Source organism: Haemaphysalis longicornis, unplaced genomic scaffold, assembly GCF_048455015.1.
Source record: "Haemaphysalis longicornis isolate Haplotype H1 unplaced genomic scaffold, Haemaphysalis longicornis Haplotype H1 scaffold_1, whole genome shotgun sequence".
Classification (NCBI taxonomy): Eukaryota; Metazoa; Arthropoda; class Arachnida; order Ixodida; family Ixodidae; genus Haemaphysalis; species Haemaphysalis longicornis.
Window position 1 is genome coordinate 304,954,733 of NW_027526203.1, and position 23,227 is coordinate 304,977,959.

General features: G+C 50.3%; 1 protein-coding gene across 1 annotated transcript in view; it reads right to left on the reverse strand.

Annotated features, from left to right (window-relative positions):
- Positions 1-4,123: 4,123 nt before the first annotated feature.
- Positions 4,124-23,227, reverse strand: part of LOC144159322 (uncharacterized) — a 132,746-nt gene continuing 113,642 nt past the window's right edge. The window contains exon 3 of the mRNA XM_077690737.1: positions 4,124-4,177. Coding sequence (XP_077546863.1) covers positions 4,124-4,177 — 54 coding nt within the window. The remainder of the gene's footprint in view (positions 4,178-23,227) is intronic.

The following is a 23,227-nucleotide window of genomic DNA, read 5'->3' on the forward strand; positions in this document are numbered from 1 at the left end:
TTTTGAGGTAACAGCAAGCTGGTCAAACCTGCCGTGCCGCCCATGTCTCCACATAAGTGGAATATGTAATGTTTGCAGATGGCCATACCTTTGCAGATGGCCACGTTGCGTGCTACAGGGTAGATGGTTCCCTGAATTTAGCGATGTTTTAGGTTAGTGTCTGATGTTTCCAATCAAGCGGCTTCGAAATAGATTAGTCGATATACATGCTGGTGTATCCTGCGCAGGGTTTGCGACACTTCGGCATTGACGCCCCCTTCTGGCACGAGGAAGGATCGTGTTCCTACACGTAGGATGACGAGATGTTTTCCATATTTTGGGGTGAGGAGAGTGTGGTAATCTGGTTGCAAAGAACATGATAGGCGAGTTCCAGTGCCTCTTAGTCAGCTGCCTCGCCCCTTTTCAGACCCTCCTGTCCGGGTGTCCATGTGATGTAAACTTTCTTCATTGTGGATCAGAGAATCTTTCCTAAGTGTTTAGGTATTCTGCGTGCAGCGAACACTCTAATGGCTGTTTGAGGGCCTAATAATGTTTGTGCTTCCACTAGCTGGATTGCGGAGAGGCTGGCTTAGATTCACACTCTTGTTTCTGTGTATCAGGGTCATGCTGTAAAAAAGATTACCTGGGTATTCCACTACGAGAATTGTTGCCTTCGTACTTTCGTCCTGTCCGGTGTCGGTGCATACTGTATTCGCATGGTTTTGGAACTTTCCTATAAGAAATTTGATCTTGGCTTGAAATCTTTGTTTGAACCCGTTTTTTTTTCGGTAGGGAGGGTTTTTAACGGGACTCGCTGAATGGGTGACATGTCCATGATGGCGTATAAATAATTTCTTCCCAGCAAGGGTGCCCATCTCCCACACAATAGCCCGTTCAAAATTTCGATTTTTCTAGCCGTTGTCTTTGCCCTACCAAATTTCAAAAGTTTTTAAACAACCCTTAAAACCGGGAAGTTTAGGGCAGCATTATACGATGTCATGATGATGGGGTTTCTTTGGCCTTCTAGCTTGGGGCAAGTTTGTGGCCCGGCAAGCTGTGCATTATCCGGCTCCTGACCAGGGCCTGCACGAGCCTTGTTGCTTCTTCTCTCATTCCTGCTCTTCCCCTGGTTCAGCGTTTTGCAATGTGGGCCCATTCGTTAAATAGTTTCTGTATTTGGCGATTAGGAAATTGGTTGTGCCGCTTCTCTGTAGGGTCATGCCAAGTATTTTTAGGTGATTGTTCGCTGAGATGAAATGATTACCTATTTTTCAGGTGCTTTTTAACTTCAACGCATGGCGCCATCCATTTTTTTGCTATTCGGCGAGTTGTTAGTTGTAGTTTTTTGTAAAATGAACTACCAACTCGCCCAAGCTTCCACTTCGTTTACAGCAGAACCTGTGGTGGTGACGGAGCTGCGGGAAATCTGAAGAATAATTTGGAAATTCGTGCAATTAGACGATAAACATTGGGTTTTATTTCTTATTAGGACATATTTCAATTTTTTTCCGCTGATAATCTTGGCCATCCTGTTTTTTTTTTCGAGAGCATGGCGTTTATCCTTTGCCCCATATTTCAGTTGCATGACACAACATTGTCGCCGGCATCAGTTCGGACAGGAGAGGCGTTTTGATGTGATGCCGTCAGGTTTGGGTTGGTTGATTGATTATGAGGTGTAACGCTCCGAACCTACACAGGTGATCAGGCGCGCTGTAGTGGAGGTCTCCGGATTAATTTTGACCACCTGGGAATGTTCAACGTGCGCCGAAAACTCGAACATACGGGCGTTTGTCGCTTTTCGCCGCCATCAGAAAAGCGGCTGCCGCTGCCGGTCGTCAGTTGTGGGCTAGGCTGGCGACCGTGCCTGCTGGCATCCTACCACCGACATGGAATAGAACTGTGGCGGAACCCCAGCGGCTCGGGTCGTCTGCTGCCGCAGCCGGGCGCTGCAAGAGCGATAACGCTGGGGCTGAGCGACAAGCAATGAGTGCGGGCCACGCGCCGCCGGTGCGCCAGCAGCCACGAACACCACGAGCGTGGAATTAAACGGGGCCCCAGTTTTTGAGTCCATGGCATAGCGTTCAGACGCGTCTCGGCTCGTCTCTCTGTCGCGTTTCCCGGCAGAAGTAACTGCATTACGCATACGCGCCGCCCACTGAAATCACATGTCATTTTGCGGCTCTTCCGTATTATCATTGTCCTCCTTTCCACAATTAAGTTTCTGTTGCGCCATATTCCAGATTCAGGCGAGTCCTCGCATCTCGCTGCCTCAGTCGTGGTTTCCCGTTTGGAGCGATGGCGTATTTTCGCGGACGCCTAATGAGCACGACAGATAGTGGACGGCAAGCAGCCAGGAAAAAATCGGAAAATGAGCTTAATAACGCTATCACGTTAAATCAAATGAAACGACCCTTGTGTAGAAAGGTAAGCTGTGTAAAATATTTCGCGCCTTTTAAGCTATTTCTGAGCGGTACTCTGCTGCGCAAGTTGGGGCACGTGTTGCTCTGGACGAATAAAACGCCAAGTTGGATGCTTAACACATAATGTGTGGGGATGATCCGTAGGAGCTCGTATAGTAATGAGCACACTATGCTCGTTGGCATGTTTTCTTGGTAACTGTTGTATCCATTCGTTTTGTACCGGCCAGCAAATCCAGCTGCGGCCCGCAACTTTAGTTTTTTGACCACACGAGCGCCTCATTTCTCCCTCTTCCTCGCGCTGCAACGCCCTCTGGATGCCAGCACATATAATGACGCCGCTGAAAAATTAAGGCTAGTTCAACCCAGTGAGTAGTCTGCTTAAACAGCGAAGCTGTCGTTCTCTTGTGCTGGCGCGAACGTCAACGGGCGCTCGCCTGGGAACGGCAGCGCCATGGACGTGCAAATTCTACAGTTCGCGCAAAGAAATCGGCAGCTAAACGGCATCGGCGGGAAGAACCCGCCCCTGCGAGACCACTGCGCCCTCTATCGGTGGGTCTGTGAATCTGTCCCTATCCCTGCGTGACCCACCACCTACAGCAGACGGACGAAAAGGTTTGACCTACAACAGCTGTGCTGTTAATAAAAGTAGTGATAACTGCCAGTTCATCATCCATGCCGGTTCGTCGTCCATACGTAAATGACCGAAACAAATGCAAGCACACAGCCATGAATTCTCACCAAAAATGATGGCGCGAACATTCCAGGCGCTTATTACTGTTCAAGTAACTTGTGTTGTAAACTGGGTTCTTTATTTATATGAGAGTGGGAAGAAAACGTGGCTGTGTAAAAGGTGCTACGAGAGAAAAAAGAGCTGTTATCCGAACTATTTATTTTTATAGTGGCACCGAAATTGGAAGAATTTGGCCCCAATTACGATTCCGTAAATGCCATCTTCATACTTGCGCTCCTGAATAGGCCAATGGTCTGCCGATTCATTCATGCTCTGTTTGAGATTTACATAACCATATCTAACTCCAGTTCAAGCCTGTATTTGTCCAACCTCCAAAACCGACCTCTAACAAGCATCAAAGTACATTTTCGAGCGTTGCCTAGCTCTTCTGTTCGCCCTCTTCCGTTCGACCCATTGTTAACGAAAATGGCTTGGTGCTCCATTTGTTCAATGGAATATTTGCAGCCACAAGTAAGGACATGGTAAACAACACATGTTTAGCATGCAGTATGCGTGCACGGTGGGGTATCTCTTAGAGTACGTCAACATGCTTCCATTTTCTGCCGAGCCCGTCGTCGCAGCAGCAGCTCGCAAAGAGCAGGTGTTGTTTACGCGCCCATCGCCGCGGAAAACACTCATGCTCGAAGCTGTATTCCGCGTGTTTCTGCTGCTGGTCGCTTTCTCTTCGGACCAGGGGCTCCGGTTTGCAGCAAAAGAAAAAGTCTCGACCACTACCGTGGGAAAGCATTAGGTGCGCTCTGAACATGCCCTGAATGGACCCCAGCGCCGAGCTCTTGAGTGGAAATGTCGCCATACAGTAGGCACGGAGACCACCTGGCGAGTGTCTCGGCGAAGGAACTTGGAAGTAGAGAAAGGGCAACACTGACGGTCTTCACAAAAGCTTTCACGGCACGTTGGATGGTCAAGACTGTGGTGCGAAGTGATCCCTAAAAGAGTGTCAAGCGCTTCCCACCATGTGTCAACTCTTCCAGTGTCATTGTTTTGCCGCCGAGGACGTCTCGCGTGGTGTCTGGGTGATCTTCGAGACCTGCACGAGAAAATTGACAACGACAGGAGCAGACAAGCAGCAGCCCTGACAAAAATGTTGTGAACGTCTATTAGAAGTAACAATAAGTATCGAAAGAACTCGTGAGGTCTCATCGCCATGGTGCTCATAGGCGAAAAAAAAAACATAAAGATGAAGTCGCCGTTTTTCACGGAAGCAAGAACACATAGGAAAAGTTGGCGCAGCTTACACTAGGTGCAAGGCTGGAGAAACAGCAGCTTGCGGCCGCCTCTCCCTTCGTCGGAGGCCCGGCTGTTGCACTTAACATTTATTTGCGAACCTGCCGCTGAGAATTCTTCATGACTGGCAGGCCCGGATCGTTTCGTCCACAGTCTTTCACATCCCTCCCAAAGTGGACCGCGTTAGCACGCGCTAGAACCCGCTCCCAAGTCCAAGGCCAACGCCCGCGCTACGAACCCAAGAGAAAACCTATGCACAGAGGGCTATCTAAACGCTGAGCCGACGGTATCATCCAAGTTGCACTTCCGTAAAATAATAAGTAAGCTAAAAGGCTAATAGGACAAATATGATTGGAGACCTGATATGTACCCTGTTTTGCACCCGTGTGTATCATTTCCCCTTATTAGCTGGAATTGTTGTCAATGTTTCGTTCGCCGAATTCCAGATTACCCGTTCCACGCTGTGTATTAAGCGCTAAGATTTGTAAATAGTTCTTGCACATATGTTTCTCTATATCTTAATTAAATACCATTGAAGAAACAGAAAAAAAAGATGATAGCTCAATGGAATACACACCGGTTTCATAAAGCGAGGGACCCAGGTTTGATTCCGACGGCCGGAAGTGTTTTTTTTTAAATGCAGAGCATTTCTTTAACTCACGATGTCACCCGGCGTTGGCGTGCCTCGGCGTCCGCAACAGCCGTTCCAGGTGCGCCCTCTCCCCCACTCCTCCTCTCCCGCATCACTCTACCCTCCTCGCTCTCAACAACAGGTCCGCACCCCTCCCCCTACACTATATAAAAAAAAATACAGGCGCCTGGTTTCGATCCCACGACCCTGCGGGCGGAACGCAAGGTACATGGTGCTCTACCCTCTGCGGCACAAAGCCGACACAGAATGGAAGGCTACGAACGCGCCTTATATCCTTGACTCATTCAAACTACGCCAAGAAGCTGCTGATACAACGCATTCACTACCTGTGGGCGGAACGCGAGGTATATGGTGCTCTTCCCACTGCGCAACAAAACCGACACAGAATGAAAGGCTACGAACGCGCCTTATATCCTTGACTCATCCAAACTACGTCAAGAAGCTGCTGATACAACGCATTCACTACCACCAACTCCCCAAACACTAAACGTTAACGCAATACACCCACCCCCTATGCGACGCATTTACTCGAGTCCCCCTCGCGGGGAGATGGGCCCTTTTTTTCTTTCTAAGTGGCTGCACATGGCATTGTTCCCCCCCGCTGCTAACCCCCCACCCCTCGTGCCTTTGGGGTGGCCCAGTGGTTAGGTTGCCAGTTTCACAAGGTCAAGGTCCCGGGGTCAATTCCCGGGACCTCCCTACGCATATTTCGTTCTTTAGGATTTGAGGGATTCTGGTGTAACGGACGGTCGTTCGAACTGAGCCAGAGAGCGTGATCTCGCACACATCTTGCCACCAATGAGAATAACAAGAGAGTCTTCAATTTCATGGGAGCGATCCAGACGAAAATACTTGAAAATCAGGGAGGTTCCCGTTTGAACCCATTCCCATTTCACCCTTCCCGCTTGTTCCCTCCCGTTTCAACCCGGCGCCAAACGACCTTCCCGTTTCGCCCTTTCCCACTTCGCCCGTTCCCGTTTGAACCCGTTCCTATTTCAACCTTCTCGTTTGTTCCTTCCCATTTCAACCCGGGGCGAAAGAACCTTGCCGTTTCGTATTTTCCTATTTATTTAGCCCGTTCCCGGAATAACGTACCCAGTTTATGAAACGTTATAAAAAAAATTCATATTATTTTTCATTTATTTCCGTTTCTCGCTGCAATAGCATGCTCAGTACATCGAGAGTCCTTGACTGCTTTTGAAACCTGGGCTTCACTTTTTGAATCTACAGACGACGAAATCTGGTTACAATTCAAGTCATACCAATTAAAAAAAATTTAAATTAACAAAGCCTAACAAACAAATTAACAATTAACAAATTATTAAACAAATATTTTAAATTAATTAACAAGTCTTTTAAATTAACAAACCAAAAAATGATAAAACCAAAAAGCCCAGAAAAGCGCCGCGGAAGCACAAATAAAAAATCGCAAATACACCCTCACTTTGAAAGAAATCGTATTTGGCGGACTAACACATTTAATCGTTATATTAGCGCAAGTGTACATCAATGTCGAAAAGAAACAGATGAAAACTATAAAAGATAAAAAGATGTATAAAAATAAAGTAACCCTATGTATCTGGATACATATGCCACATCTGGCTAAAAAAATCACAGTCATGAGAAGCGGCGAAAATTATAAACTTAGCTTTGCGTTTTATTGATTCTGTTTATTCCCGTCACTCTAGCGTACTCAATTTGCATAATAGGGCAAACCTTCAAAAACTTAAGCAGTGCAGGGTCGTCTCTAGCCTAAATTTTCTTTACTACAGAAACTTAAAATTGTCGCGGGAATACTACCTCCAAGCGCCTTTCAGACGTTCAGCCAGAAGACATCATAGTAAGACTATTAGGCAGCCAATCAGCTGAATTACTATTCGAAAGTTCTCTTTGTTTCCTCGTGCAATTTCTTACTGGAATACGCTAACTGAACGAACAGTGAACTCGGTATCATTAGAAGAATTTTCCCCACGTATTGTAAATATGTGTTCTGGTTGAATCGTCGTATTTTAAAATTGGTATACATTACGAATGCATATCCTTCTTCGGACCCCTTTGCGTCTTTTATATATTTATGTCTTTTACTTATTTGTGTGGGGCGTTTTTAAACTACGCGAACCAATACTGATGTGCTTTTATGTTCACTCCTGCATGAGCCCGACCAGGCCGTAAAGTATCAGTACATAAATAAAAATATCTGCCCATTACTCACGTAGGAAAGGCATTTGTAGCCAATTATCAGATTTCTGCACATGTTTTTGCCTTTTTTTAAAGTCTCTCCTACGGACATCTTTGATCTATAGATCTCTCGAACCCGAAGACAAAGCTACGCTCCAAACAATGAGCATAAGAGCGGCTGATAAATAAATTTCAGCCGCACGTACGAACACCAACTGCAGAAAAATCGAATGCGTGCATTCCTCAAGATATTGGGTATCTTTATAGTACACTTTCGCCGCCACAAATTTTGTGTTAAGAGGGCAGTATCGACCTAAGGCATTCGGAAACTTTTATTGGCCGGAAATACCGGTCGATTCCGGAAAATTTGGTGCTTACAAGTTTTTAGTGCATGACTCGTTGCTTGTAGCACATTTTCGGGAACAGTTTCGAAGACGGTATCGCATATTTTCAGAAATTCAAATGGTTTGCAACAATGCGGGTTCAAATGAGAAGGGCGCTTTGGGAGCGGGTTGTAACGGGAAGGGCATTTTGGGAACGGGCTGAAACAGGAAGCGCCCAAACGGGAAGGTCGTTTCGGGAACGGGCGCACACGGGACGGGTCAAGCGGGAAGGGCGTTTCGGGAATGGGTTCAAACGGGAAGGGGTCAAACGGGAATGGGTTCTTTCGGGCTACACCCGAAAATCAGGTATGTGCATGTTTCATGCAGCATTAGCCTTTCAATCAGTGAATGGCTGATTTATATATCTCCTCGCGCATAAAATAAGCGTGCTCCCGAAGGCGCTCGTACTGCACCTACCCATCCGTATGAACGGGGGATGCCTACACCATGCAGTCCTTACACTTGATTGTTTCCTTCAACATGCTAGTTCTGTGGTTCTTCTATTGTTGACAGCGGCTCCCAACGCTGCCGTTGTCCTTGGCTCATAAATATGATCCCCACGGCTGCGCAATAGCCCATCTTTTCCGTGAGGTGGGAAACCTCATGAAAATGTGTGGTTACCTTTACACGGTGCTGGGCCTCCTCCTGAGGCTTTATTGTTGCCATGTAGGAAGACCACGTTCGTCAGAGGAACAAGGTACGACGCCATTGTAAGTCAGTTCACCTGTCTCGCCAGGCCTGTCTTCGCTGTGCCTGGGCAGGTCCGTGTGACGTTGTTTGGTATGGCTGCAGGGGCTATGCCATGCTTTGCGGCTTTAAGTGGGCCGAGGTGAATTGCAGGAATCGTTTCTTTGTTGTTGATGACCATTCGCCTCATACACGCCACCGAAAGTTGCATGAGCTCGAGGAACCTGAGCTGTTTACATTTGGCTATCGTTTTGTCTGACCAAACGCCGTCCAAATTCGCGATAAGGGCTCAAGAATTAGCGCCACCTTGAACGCACCAGGCTTATTGATTGATTGACTGATTGATTGATTGATTGATTGATTGATTGATAACAGACAGACAGCACACCTCACACAATATTTTATATTTGTTTACAATTGTATAAACCTTAAGCAGTTGTTAGTTACCGCTTATATAATGGTGATGATGATGATATGCAGTCATGGACAAATCTAATACGAACCGCGGAACGCACGGCCAAAGACACCTGCGGCGTCCCCTGGCAACGGCCTCGGAAAAGACACGGAGATGCGCAGTAGATTTGTTGGGAGCGAGTTTACGTGTCCCACTGCGATGTGTGGCCCTCTCCTCACTGGCATGCTTGCCTGCACCATGCCGCAAGAGCGCTGAAAACAACGGCTAGCGGCGCAAGGTAGGCCACTGCGTGCCGGGCGCTCACGAACGCCCGCTCCCCGTCTCTGCCGGCGTCACATTGCCACCATATCTTTGGATATGTGGCGCAGAAACTCAAGCAAATGACGATGGACACATGGGTACTCTCAAAACCATGTTCAGTGCTGCCCGCTCGGCAGATTTCTACAAACAGAGAGGTTCCTGCAACAACAACAACAAAAAAACGAAAAACATCGGGCCGCCAAAGTTTTTGTGCAAGGGCTACTGGCCAATAGAAGGGTTGGGCTGCCTAACTTCTTGATTTTTGTGAACACTAGAATTCTTCCAGTAATTATCCCAGCCCACACAATGCTTGAAGTTAATATATATCACTGGAGACGAATTATGGTGCGTATTTATTGTTGGCTACATGCACCGAATTCGCGAAGTGACTTAGGTATGACTGCTTCATACACAGGCGTGGTCTTGGCGGCCAGCTCATTGTTCATTTCTCGAGCCACTGCACCACGAACGTGAAATAATGCAAAGGCATCAGAAAATAGGCGTCATGCTTTTTTCATGCTTTCTTGGGCTACTTAAACGCGGAAACTTTAGTCAGTCAGTCAGCCTGTCTGTCTGTCTGTCTGTCTGTCCGTCTGTCCTTCTGTCCGTCCGTCTGTCTGTCTGTCTGTCTGTCTGTCTGTCTGTCTGTCTGTCTGTCTGTCTGTCTGTCTGTCTGTCTGTCTGTCTGTCTGTCTGTCCTTCCGTCTCTCTGTCTAACTCGATTCAGCCACCCGGGCAAAGTGAAACAGAAGCTGCGCAATAGTCGTATATACCCATAGCCAAATCTAAACGTCTAAGTCCGTTGTCAATGTTCATACTTGTTAACACTGTTGAACAAAAACAAGACATGCAAATATACGACAGAAAATCAATACATCAGTTATATTTGCAGTGTTCCTTTATTTAAAAAATTCATGGATGCTTGGTTTTCGCGATAGCAATTGAAATATCACACCAACTGCAGAAAACCGTCGCCGGCTGTTGCCACCGCTACTCTAGCTCCTGGCGGCATTTAAGAAATAATAGGGCAAATGCAACGAATGGTTCCACTAGCTAGGCTCCACGTTCAGCTTGGCACGCTCGTGGAACAGGGCAACGTGGTTAAATAAACGTTGTAGTAGGGTGTCTCGATTCACGCGCGCCTCCGCCGTACGGCAACGCTTGCATCGAGGCAGCCGACTTGAGCAGTGACCCGCCGCGGTGGCTCAGTGGCTAAGGCGTTGCGCTGCTGAGCACGAGGTCGCGGGTTCGATTCCCGGCCGCGGCGGCCGCTTTTCTGATGGAGGCGAAAAGCAAAAACGCCCGTGTATACGAGATTTCGGCCCACGTTAAAGATCCCCAGGTGGTCAAAATTAACCCGGAGTCCTCCACTACGGCGCGCCTCATCACCTGCGCTGCATCGGCGCGTTAAACCCTACAATCAATCAATGAACTTTGAGCAGTGGAAGGCGGTAAATTTAAATTGACTTGAGAGGAACGAGACGAGAAAGAACAGCATGAGAGGTGATCGGGAAATAGAAGGGAGGCGTTTACTTGGCAGGGGCGCCAGTCTACTATTGGCGTTCGTCGACATTTGCAAGGAGAGGAGCAGATGCGCGGCCATTTTTTGTCTCCATTTCTCTGCGTTGGTTTTCTTCAAGAAAGCATGATGAACTCAACAGCATGCCTTCCTAGAGGGTACACGCGTTTCCGATGCAAGCACTGGCCGCAGCTGCAAGCATTCACGCGCCGGATTGCATTGCCCTCAGCACGGCAACACCCTCAGCTGCGGCGGCGGTAGTACTTGCATTGCTTGCATTGTTTGCAGCGCTCTTGCGGCATGACGACAAGGCAGTATGCTAGCGAGGGGAGGGCAACATGTCGCAGTGGGACACGCGCCCTCGTTCCGACATCTCAACTGCGCATGTCCGTGTCTTTTACACGGTAGCTGCCAGGTGACGGCACTTGTGTCTTCCGCGGTGCGTTCCGCGGTTCGTATTTGAATTGTTCTTCGGTGTACGTCGGCTCCTTTCTAAGTGTCTCTGTTTTACGCGATTTTTGAAGATACATTTCCAAGTGGACTGATGCCAAATTTTATTTGTGTACTTGATTCCCAACGTACACGCTCCCGTTACTCGAATGGGTCGCTCCCATGCCTTACGAAAACATGAATCTCGCCGCAATGCATGGGGGCGAACGATCTCGACCGAGTCGGCGCAGATAAGAAAATAATCATGAACTGGCATGACTACTTTTGTATGAGCCATGTGGGAGGAAGGTCTAACTCCGGGAAATAAGCAACCAGCAATCTCGGAAATATGTGTGCAGTCGGTGGATAGTTTGCAGGGTATTTTCTTTCCTGTTGCCTCCAAAAACAACCTGTGCTTTGAGAAATTGGGGGGAAGACAAGGAATACTTGACTGCGACCAACATCGAATCAGTTAAATGTCCTGCGCAAAGAAAGATAAACGTACTACTACTAGTAGTAAAGTTGCGCACTTCCCTTGGTTGTCGTCTTGGGGAAAACAGCGGCCTGTAAAGACTGCGAGTAATGGGAAGCGCGGGAACCGTTTTTTTGGACCACGGGTTCTAGGAACGGAACCTTGCCAAAAAGACGGTTTCAAACATGGAAACGTAGCTCAACTCGCAGACAAGGAGAACAGTAAGACATTAGTATTCAGGTTAATTATTCAAAACACTGAAATTGAACAATTTATAGGTTGGTGGTGGCATACAAATTTTGTGATCACATTTCTTGAATCTTTCTATGGCCCCTCTCATGGGGCCATGCTGGCCATTAAATTAACCCCTGAAAGTCCTTTTTTTTCTTCCACTGGCATTAGCTTTTGAACTTCTGACATGCGGAGGCAAGAATGGGCGGCACCCGGCTCTCGGCCCATGCAGCCACGACGGAATCGTCCACTTCCGGTCATTCTATGGTATTACGCTGCCTGGTTGAATAGGTCCACCAGGCAATGTTTACCCTTTGACAGCGTCCCTGGGACCGAAGCCAGCACCCGGCGCCTTCCAGTTATGCGAAACATGCCAATGCTTGTTTGTTCCGAAGTTTCGTCGCTAATTGAGCTATTAGCCGAAAGCCAGGGGCGAGGTGGCGCGGGACACGAATCACTGTGGCAGTGCAGGCGTCGAACGCGCAATGCCGACACATGAACGACCTGGGCATGCAGCCTGGCGCGAGGTGGCGCGCGACACAAATGACTGAAGTTGTGCAGAAGTGGACCGTGGAATGCCGACAAACATAGCAGCTCGTCTCCCGCCCGAAGAGATCTCGTAGAGGTTGCAGCTCTTGTTTCTGCCTGTAGAGACCGATGCAAACGATGCCGCATTCTCTATTCGCTTTAAGAGGATGGATCTGCTTCACAGCAGGTCTTGGATTTCTGGCTATAGCTCTCGACTAAATTGCCCAGTCTTGTATAAGGGGTAACACAGACAATGAGCTGAGAAACTCACTTACTACAGCTCATTTACTACTGCTCACTACAATTAGGGCGTAGATCTAGGTCATTTGGACAATGAAGTTTGTTCTCTCTCTCTCTCTCTTATGGAGCAACGATATCGGTAGTAAAATTTGCGGAAATCTTGCTCAAAGAATCCGCGTATTCCCTATGTAATACTTGAGCTGCCGAGCGAAAGGCAGGAAAATCGCTGGAAATCTTAAGTATAATAAATTAGCGTTCAAATAAAAATGACCTAATTTCAGTTAATATAAATGAAATAAAATCCAAGAAACAGTATAGATCGCTCCCGTGGTCTAACCGTGATGTCTCCAAACTATTAAAAAGGAGCAGCAGGCTTGCTTTATCGGCTCCATACTACTGGCCGGAGAAGACTTTTAGTACATTCCTTGTTTTTGCACTAGGCTGTCTAAGCTCTTTTACGCGTGGAACTAATGTCAGCTTTCGATTTATCAGAACGCTCAAAAACTTCTGTTCTGTTTATACGGGAATCGGCACTCCATTAAGTCGTATCCAAGTTTCTGGTTGGATTCTGGCTGGATTCCAAATAAAATACAAGTACTGTTTCTACGTATCACGAAACTTGCGCTAAATAGACATAAACAGACGAAGGAAGACGACGCATCGTCCGTCTTCCTTCGTCTGTTTATGTCTATTTAGCGCAAGTTTCGTGATACATAATGCACCAACTAGCCCAACAGCACATTATACTGTTCTACGATTTGCCATAAAACCGTTATCGGGAGCCCAATTTGCAAGATTGCTATAATACCAACCTCCATCATCCGTTCGCACATCGAAACATTACTCGATTTAAAGGGGTCCTGAAATAACTTCCGCCGATGCATGGATGTACATGTAACCAAATAAAGCAATGTATTAGCAATCTCCTCGTGCAAGAATTTTGTTAAAGCGATGTGTATTAGCTGAGAAATCGTAAATCAAAAGCCACGCATTATCGTCGCGCCGTATTTCCTCCTCCTTTCAACTTTTTCTTCGCTGTGGTCGGCGCCCCAGCCTTCCCTCCCATCATGTTGCGCTCCTCAGCGGTGACGTACTTCCGGTATTGGGCTCCTCAGACTGCCGTCTGCTACGGGCAAGCTCTTTCGGCCTTTTAATCTTTGTTGACACCATGGACATGGATCCCGCACTCCGCTCAAGGCTGAAAAGCGAACAAAAGACCTGGCCACATGTGTGCGGCCTGGCCTTGCCCTTACGCGGTGTACGTTGCTGCACTTGCTATCGGCGGCAGGTGACATCGGCGGCAGGTGCGCTCGTACCCTTGGGTGCACCGCGCACTGTTTATCCAAAAAAGCCGTCTCAGATGTGGCCCCGCTGGTGCCGGGTCTTTTTTTAATTGCGGCGGTGGTAATTCCTACCGGCGGAAAAGACATTTTAAACCGACACAGAACCCGTGCACAAAACACGCCGGATCGGATCGCTTTATCAGTGGCGATAAACTGGAAGGCGCAGAGCAAACCAGCGCCACACTCGAGCAGCGAACACCCGTGTTCTGACAAGCTGCACCCATGTGTTGTATTCAACACTGACGGCAAAGCGTTTGTTTGCACTTGTTTGGATTCGGCTCGCCGTGGCGGCTTAGCAAGACGTCTCTCCCAAAGTGTGCCTGGGGGGGAGGGAGGGGGGGTGTGGAGGGGTACAGTATGCTGAGCCCGCCTGAGACGCTCATCTGCGCCACGCTTGGCGAAAACGTTAGACGGACGTTCTCGTGACGATAATGGGCGTTCGCTTCCTAAAGGGTCGAGCACATGAGAGGAAAAGCGCGAATTCTTGCACGCGTCTCCGCTGCGAGAACCAGTTTGGCTGCCGGATGACCGCCGCGTAGACCGCTACCGTGCGCATACAGCCTGCTAGATATTTTGCAGCGCCACGTCGAAAACCGCATTGCTGGGACGAACATGTGTCCCCCGCCGTCCGTTCCTGTGACGCATAGACTCTCATCGCTGCCGTCGAGAGAACCCACGAGCTAGTGCTGCATCAGCACACTGCAGCATTCAATATTGAGTGCTGAACTGTGAACGAGGCAACCGGTCGTATCCTTCGTCAGCCGCTGCAGCTAAAAGAGCTGCCCGAGCGAAGGCAGAGCACTGCCGGCGCTAGAACTCAGAGTGAGTCAAAGGGTGCTGGTACTTCGTCAGCCACCGCAAATAAAAATTTTATGTAACCATACATATATGCCTGTCTGAAATCCTATGCACCAACATATTTTGCACCGTAAAAATAGCTAAACAGCTGCGCCCTAATTTCGCATTAGGAAATATTGTGATCGCGATACAATGTTTTTAACCACAAGTGATTTTCCTAAGTGACGTCGTAGGTTTATTTCCACAATTTGCTCATGCACAGGATGGCACAACTAACTCTACTTTTTGCTGGGTATGACACCGATCTTTTTATTTACAATGCTTTATTGGTATGTGGTCCAGCCAGAATTTGTTTCGACACAGTTTGTTGAGTTCACATCTAGTTGTGCGAAGTACGTTAGGAAAAAAACTCCCAAGCATTTCCCCGAGGGTGAACATGGTTAAGTGCGAATGCACGGGGTGATGCTATGAGGGGGAGTAAAGTTAAAATTCGTTGGCATTCGCCCGTGAGCGCGCGCGAGCGGACCCACGGAGGTCTGGCAGTTTATCGCTGCATATATAGGGGGGTACGCCGCGCCGAGCGCGCCGAGCCAGGTGGCTGAGAGAGGAGGCGAGCGCAAGGGGAGAGGGACAGCGGCGCACGGCAGCTGCAGCCGAGCGAGGGGAGAGGAGAGAGTGTGACGTCACGGTGGAGAGAGAGGCGCGCGGCAGCTGCTGGGGAGAGGAGGCGCGCTGTGACGTCGTACCATGACGTCACGGCGCGAGGAGCGGTGCGGGGAGCGGCGCGCACCCGCGCAGCCACGGCGAGGAGGCGGAGCGAGCGCGGTCACGTGGTGAAGTGACGTCACCGCGCCGTTGCTAGGGAGAGGAGGACTGCGGACGCCGCCGCCGCCGGCGGTGGAAGGTTTGGGGTCGCTTATAAAGTGCATTCGCACTTAAAAACAAAGGCATAGACGCAGCCGAAACCCCGGAACGTGGAGACTCCACTGATCCTTCATGTACCATCACCATCCCCTCCACTTTCCGCTGGCCGGTGTGCTACCGGAGTCACACATGCTTGTCAACTCGCTGTTTTATTAGCTTTCAAGACTGGGTTATCGTATCGACGAAGAGATACCGATGATCATTTAAGGTAAGTGACGAGTCAACTTTGTGTACTTGACTTGTGTATTTACAGAGCCGGACTGTTCCATTCTGTGTTAGAGGTTTGCGTCGGCGGTTTGCCATAATGTTTTGTAACGAAAGCTAAACACTACCCTACCTCGGGCAGCATTCGCGTTCGCGGGGTGACCAGTTTTGAACTTCAGAGCTAGAAGTCAAACTACACCCCCTTCTGCAATGCCCCGGCACCGAGCAGCGGCCCGCCCGATGGAGGGGAGAGAGAGGAGGCAGGGGAGAGATAGGCTTATCCCGAGATAAAACGAGCGCAAACTTAGGCAAAGAAAGCGGAACACAAGGACAGCCGCTGGCCTTAAAAAATTTGCGCCAATCCACCCTGTGAATGTGGTTGGAAAGCAAAGCTGTAAACGGCACCGACAACAATTACCCATGCGACGTCACTTAAATTCACTCACACCACTCTATAAACAGTAAAATCAGAGAGAAGTGAAATGCACTTAACAACATCCTTTATTACTCCAAAGAGATATTCTTCGTAAGGTTAAATCATGAACGGTGATTGGTTGAGTTGCATTGCTATAGCACATGAGTGGAGACTCTCTTATAAAATTAAAGGAAGCTCAATCCCGGTGTTAGAAATCTCACTTCTCCGTCTCTGCCACCGCGGACGGAGGCGGCGAGATTCGCGGCTGAGACGAAGGAGGAGGAAGAGAAGGAGGAGGAGGAGAAGGGGAGGAGGAGAAGGAGGAGGAAATACTTTTACTCAGATTTATGAACTGCCCAGAGTGCGGCCCAGGAAAATGGATCCTTCTTCACTGCAGCCCATATGCAGTCCGCGCCGCCTGTGCTCTGCCCACCAGCTGCAGCTGGGTAGGCAGAGAGGGACTGGACAGCAGCATCTCCCATTTCTCTTGTTCGGTAGCTTACGGAAAGACAGGAAGGTGCTCGGAGCTAAAGTTACACACCCCAATTATGTGGCGGAGTGTTCCTACTTCTGAGCAAAACTTACATTCAGCGTCGTAGTGATTCGGGCGCATTAAGTGAAGACGCGTCGGGTTTAGGAAGGAGCCGGATTGTACGAGCCGTAGGGTAGTTTGTTGTTTTCTGAAAAGGTTAGAGTAAGGTGAAGGTAGGGTCTGTCTCTGAAGGCGATAATGCTGGTTTATGTCCCTGAACGAAACAAGCGGGTGACTGCCTTCGTGCAACTCCATAGCACGCGGGGTAAAAGCGCAGGCTTGCTGGTGGGCGTATTTTTCGCCCTCCATGGAAGCGTGAGCCGGTGTCTAGATGAGCTGAATGGAACCATTTGGGGAGTGGTTTTTTCGCACACGCAGTGCAGGTCGGGACACCCAACGCGACTTCTAATTCCGGTAGGCTTGTTGGGAATCGGTGACTACCTTCCGAACCCCAGGTTGAGTGAGAGCCAAGGCGATGGCTACCTCTTCTGCTGCCGTCATGTCTTGGGTCTTGAGTGAGGCACACACAAGGAGGTTGGTTCCGGAGGTAGCCACGATGATGGCGTACTGCTGACCTCCATGTTGGGAGGCGTGTGTGTTGATAACTGCATGATCCGCACCGAGGGTGGTGTTGAGCGCTTGAGCCCGTGCTTAGCGGCCTGCCTTGTCGTGTGAGGGGTTCATACTTCGGAGCAAAGGTAGCATCTTTAGTTCTTTTCGCCAAGACTCTAGACTCCGGGAGTACATCAAGCGGGTGATATTCTGTTCTGCCCAGCCAATCTGGTGAAGAATGCGGCGTCCCGCCGCAGTTCTGCTGATTCGGAGCTTCTGGTTAGAAAGATTGCCCTCTATCAGCTCTTCCAACGTGTTGTGAAACCGCGTGCTAAGCAGCCTCTCTATGGACGCACTCACGGGAAGACCAATGGCCTGCTCAACCGCCTTTCTAATCATTATATAAAGCATCGTTATGTCCTCCTCGCCGGGAAGAAGGCAGGGGGTTGACGTAAGCGATTCTGGAGAGGACAAAAGTTTGAATTAATCGAAAGGTATCGGTTTCCTTGAGGCCTCGCTTCTTGGTTGCAACTCTCCTGATCATGTGTATGATTTGATTGATGCTGTGTTTGAGGTGCTGCAAGGATACGTCACTCTTGGTGTTGGCCTAGAGATGCGGGCCCAGGATCTTGTTGCTGGGGCGTGGAGTGATGACCTGGCTATCAATGAGTATATGAATGTGTCCATTGATGTGTCGTTTGGCGTGAGGACGGACGACAAGGATCTGTGATTTTTTACGTGAACACTGGACGTCACAGGCTTTAGCACATTGGCGTACTAGAAGTTAGACGCCATGCCTTGGTGTGAGCTTCCTTTAATTTTTGTAACTCCTAGCACACGCGCAAGGCGAGCCCAGGGCCGCTAGATGTGCCGTGGGCGGAGCGCCCAGCGGTGCGAGAGGTCGCGCGACGCTATCACGTTGCATTCAGCGAGAATTCCGGGAGTAAACCCGTAGATGTTCTTGGTGAGTCCACCCCCTGTCTTCACCCGTTTCCGCGTGGGCTCGTAGCTAAATTGGCAAGACAACAGGCTCTCGCTTTGTTGCTCTTATAGTTCCAGGTTTGATTCCTGTCGGTGCCAGTATATTCTATTATTACTGACTACCGGACGTTCTTCCTAATGTCACCAGGAAGACGAGGATACCATCTGCATCCCTGTGAGTCCCAAATTCGTAATTTTACAAGCATCTCAAGAGAACAGACGCGCTAAGCCTAACATCACCGGTGAGGCAACCCCGCCCCCGGCTCCTCTGCCGGTGCGCATGGCGTCAGCGCGCACCCCCACCGACGATCCAAATGCAAATTTGGCACCTCCCTCAAACCCCCCTGAAGACATGATGGAAGCCAACGACATAGGTATTACATCCCCGCCCGCAACCACAACCGAGGAAGAAATATCCAGCCCATGGATTGAGGTAGTACGCCGCTCCCTCCGGCGACGTCCTCCTTCCCCGTCGAAGTCTACTCCCGAACCGCCACCGACACCAGCGCTCCGCCATCGCCAGTCGACACGTCAACCAAGGCAACCACCTCTACCATCGGACGACTTCAAAATAGGCATCCGCCCAAGAAACGGCCTCCAGCTTTCCCTTGCGGACCACATTTCTCTCACTGCGTCAATCGCTCGGGAGATCGGGCTCCCCACTACACCAGCACCTTTCCAGCTCCGCGTTGGTGCAAAGCAGAACGTCATAGTCGACAGCACACCTTCTCCAGCAGCCGCACGAGCGCTCGAAAGCCTCCAGAAAATTGTGGTCTTCGGCAACCGACACGAGGTCTCAGTCTACCCAATCACTTCTGCCGTGGTGTCATTCACAACATCGCACAAGAACATCCAGAACAGTACGTCAAGTCACTCATTACTGCTCCCGGATACGAGGTTCTCACAGCTCGTCGCCTCGGAGAGTCCAAAGCCTTCGTCATAACATTTCGAGGCAAGCGAGTGCCGTACTACGTTTACGTCAACCAAGCCCTGCTCCGATGCTACCCTTATCGCCGCACGGTCGCCTTTTGCACCCTCTGTCATCAAACGGGCCACCGAGCGGACGTTTGCCCCTCGCCTCCAGCCACGCCCAAGTGCAACGTGTGCGGTGCCCCCCTCAACGAGCCTCAGCACATCTGCACACCGCGGTGTGGGCTTTGTAAAGGCCCACACACCACTGCATCTAAAGACTGCCCCAAGCGGTACCCGCCCACCGTGTACAAGACCAAGAAAACTCCGAACAAGTCCACATCGGATGGGCCCTGCCGGTCGCGCTCCCCCTCTCCTGGCTCGCGACGCAACCGGGGACCTCACCGTTCGAGCTCAAGACCGAGCCGAGATCACGGTCGAGGGCCACAACAAGGACGGTCAACCACCAAGGAACGCGCGCCCAGCCAGGCATGCAATCAAGATCGGACCCCAGGGACGCAACGCAAGCCACCCAGAGACCAACGCTAGGCCAGCTCCTCAGTCAACAGGGACTCCGCGCACAAAAAACCACGCCACGAGGACGCACCCAAGGTGAGCTGAGCAGGGGTAGCGGCCTCCAGAGCTGATAATAAGTATGGCGCACTCATAACTCAATTACAAGCTGAGAACGCGGCTCTCAGACAGGAACTTGCAGAACTGCGTGCGTCCTTAACAAAAACAGCAGCCAACCCCCCTGCACCCTCCCCGCAACAACTTTCTCCCGCTATCAAGCATCCCCGAACTTCCCTCCCACCGGGCAGTGATAATGCAACCCCCCTCTTCCCACAACCCTCCCACCAATTTCGGGCCAGGCGATGACAGCAAACCCCACGCCATTTATCACTCGAGACGAAGTGGTGGGAATACGTTCTATGCTACAACAGCTGACCGCCTCACAACAAACTATTACTGACCAACTCAACCAGACCATGCAAGCCCTTAAAGAAATGAATGCCGATTTCGAAGAACGCCTCTCGAAAATGGAAGCATTTATTCCTCAATGCACTCGCGTCACTACCTCCGTTTCTCCTCCACCCAAAGATGCCATGGAAGAAGATGGGTCCTCCTAAAAAGAATAGTCGGAGCCGCGGCGAAACAATTGTTTGGCAGTGGAACTGCCGCGGATTCCACGAAAAACGCTCAGAACTGACCCAGTATATTACAACACAAGAAACACACACGTTGTCGCATTGCAAGAAAGCAACACCCACGCTTCGCTCCCAGGCTATATCACCTTTCATGCGGGTGGCACGCGGGTGTTACACACGCTGGTATCCAGGTCTATCACCGCTATACAGCACTCCCTTCGATTAGCAGGAGCCCCAGGCGTACTACTAGAACTACTCCCTGCCAAGGCATCAAAGACTTCCTTACCTATCTTCCACCTTAATGTCTACTGCAGGCCCAAATGTTCTCCGCAGGCCCCAAATGACACGCTGGAACTGGCGCGAAAGAAAGCTGGGAAGCACCAACTCATCGTAAGTGGAGACTTCAATGCGGCGCACCCCCTTTGGGGTTACACTTACGCTAATCCAAGGGGAAACTACCTTCACAAGTATATAGACGAGAAGGCGTGGCAGATACTCAACGAGCTCAGCATACCCACTCGCATGGGCACAAGCGTCTCTCGCGATACTACGCCAGACCTCGCCCTGACCAACCAGCAGGTGACGTGCGTATGGCGAAACAAGCAAGAGGCACTGGGCAGCGATCATTTCCTTATTGAATTAATCATTTCAGGCCCTGAGCTAGTCCGCACAGTGGGACGTGCTGCCCTGACAGATTGGTCCGGTTTCCGAAAACTGAGGTCAGCGCGCAGCACAGAGGACACCGCAGATGCGGCAGAGGAAGATCAATATTCCGCATGGATAGCCCAACTCATTCAGGACCAGATCGCTTGTACTACTAACATAAAGAGAAATACCGACAATCCCTATGTAGACACGCCCCTTCTACACATATGGGAAGCTAGACGCAGCCTGCACAAGCACTGGAAAAAGCAGCGGCACAATAAAAAACTCCGCATTCGCATTGCGCAGCTCAATGAAAAGGCGGCCAAACACGCACGCCAACTGTGCCGTGAGAGTTGGCTCTCCCTTTGCGACCTCATGGGAAACCACGTGAGCACGTCAAAAACCTGGAAAATTCTTCGTTACCTCCTGGACCCCTCCTCTTCGAAGGCAACATCATCAGACCAACTACGGACCCTCCTGCACAATCACTCAACCGACACACTTTTAACGAACCTCGAGGCAAAATTGTTCCCGCCCGGCCCGCAACAGAGCCACACAGACTACGATGGATCGCCGAACCCCTCATTGGATCAAGACATCCTCATCTCGGAGGTACGAGTGGCACTGTCCCGGATACGGAAAAACACCGCGCCAGGTCCTGATGGAATTTCCAACAGGCTACTAGCCAACCTCGATGACGACTCTCTCGTGTCCCTCACCCCGTGCCTCAATAGAGTGTGGCGAGAGGGCCAGATCCCTGCAGAATGGAAGCTCTGCTACGTTCACCTCATCCCCAAACCGAACAAGACCCCTTCTATTGACAACCTACGACCTATATCGCTAACGTCCTGCGTCGGTAAACTCATGGAGCATATCGTCCTCGCTCGCCTCCAGCGTCACCTAGACGATCGGAACCTCATACCAATCTCGATGTTTGGATTCAGACCCCACCTCTCCACCCAGGGCATTCTCCTCCAGATTAAAGAAGTCATTACCCCTGCCACCCGACACTCTCCCACGGCAATGCTGGCATTGGGCTTCAAGGGGGCCTTTGACAATGTGTCCCATTCAGTCATTTTGGCCCACCTGCGAGAGCTGCATTGCGGGGAACGCACGTACACTTAAGTGCGAGACGTCCTTACTAAAAGGCAAGCGGTACTCCACGTTGGCAAAGCGAAGTCCAACCCCATCAACCTGGCGAGCAGAGGCACTCCACAAGGAGCAGTGCTCTCCCCGATGCTATTTAATATCGCCCTAATCAAACTGCCACAACGCCTTGCAGCTCTTCCGAACACCAAGCATGCGCTTTACGCCGACGATGTGACAGTTTGGACGGGCACAGGCTCGTGGGGGGACATGGAAGCTCGCCTTCAAGAAGCGGCCGATGTGGTCACTGAGTACGCCAAATACTGCGGACTCTCGTGCGCCCCGCAAAAGTCTGAGCTACTCGTGGTCCAACCAGGAAGACCCAAGCGTCACCCACCTCCACCGGTCGAAATACACCTCGAGGGCCACACTATCCACCCCACTCCTCAAATCAAGGTCCTTGGGATGGTCTTCCAGCAAGATAAACGGAACTCCACCCTCATAACTCGGCTGAAGCACACTACGGACCAGGTATCCCATATGCTGCGCCGAATCATCACGAAGAGGCGCGGCTTCGGGGAGAATGCGGCGCTACGTCTCGTGCACGCCTTCATTATTTCCCGCATCACGTACGCGATCCCATATGCGCTTCTCAACAAGCACGAAGAAGAAAGTGTCAATGCAATAATTCGAAAATCATACAAGCGCGCACTGTGCCTTCCCACAAACACATCCACCCTGCTACTTCTTCAACTCGGTATCCACAATACGTCGTCTGAACTAGTTGAAGGACATCTCTTACAACAGTACCGACGGCTTTCTCTAACCAACGCGGGCCGCCAGGTCCTCTCAGGACTGGGAATAAATACACCGGGCTACAATGGCCCACTTCTAATGCCCCTCCCCCGACCTACTCAAGAACTCATTAAAGTACAGCCCTTGCCGCGTAATATGCACCCTGAGCACCACAGTGGACGGCGTAAAGCTCGCGCGGAGGCCATCTCACGACAGTACAGTCGAGATGCTGACGCGGTCTTCACAGACGCGGCAGCATACTCCTCCTATCCAGCATGCGCCTTGACAGTAAGCCCCGCCTAAGGAGGACAGGCTATCACTGCCTCTGTAAAAACACACTCACCAGCTGAAGCGGAAGAGGCGGCAATCGCACTTGCCATCTCCTCTACCCAGGCTACTACTGTTGTGACGGAAAGCCAACAGGCCTGCCGACACTTTCTGGCCGGAACCGTTCACGCTGCGGCCCGCGCAATGCTACTCCGCCACC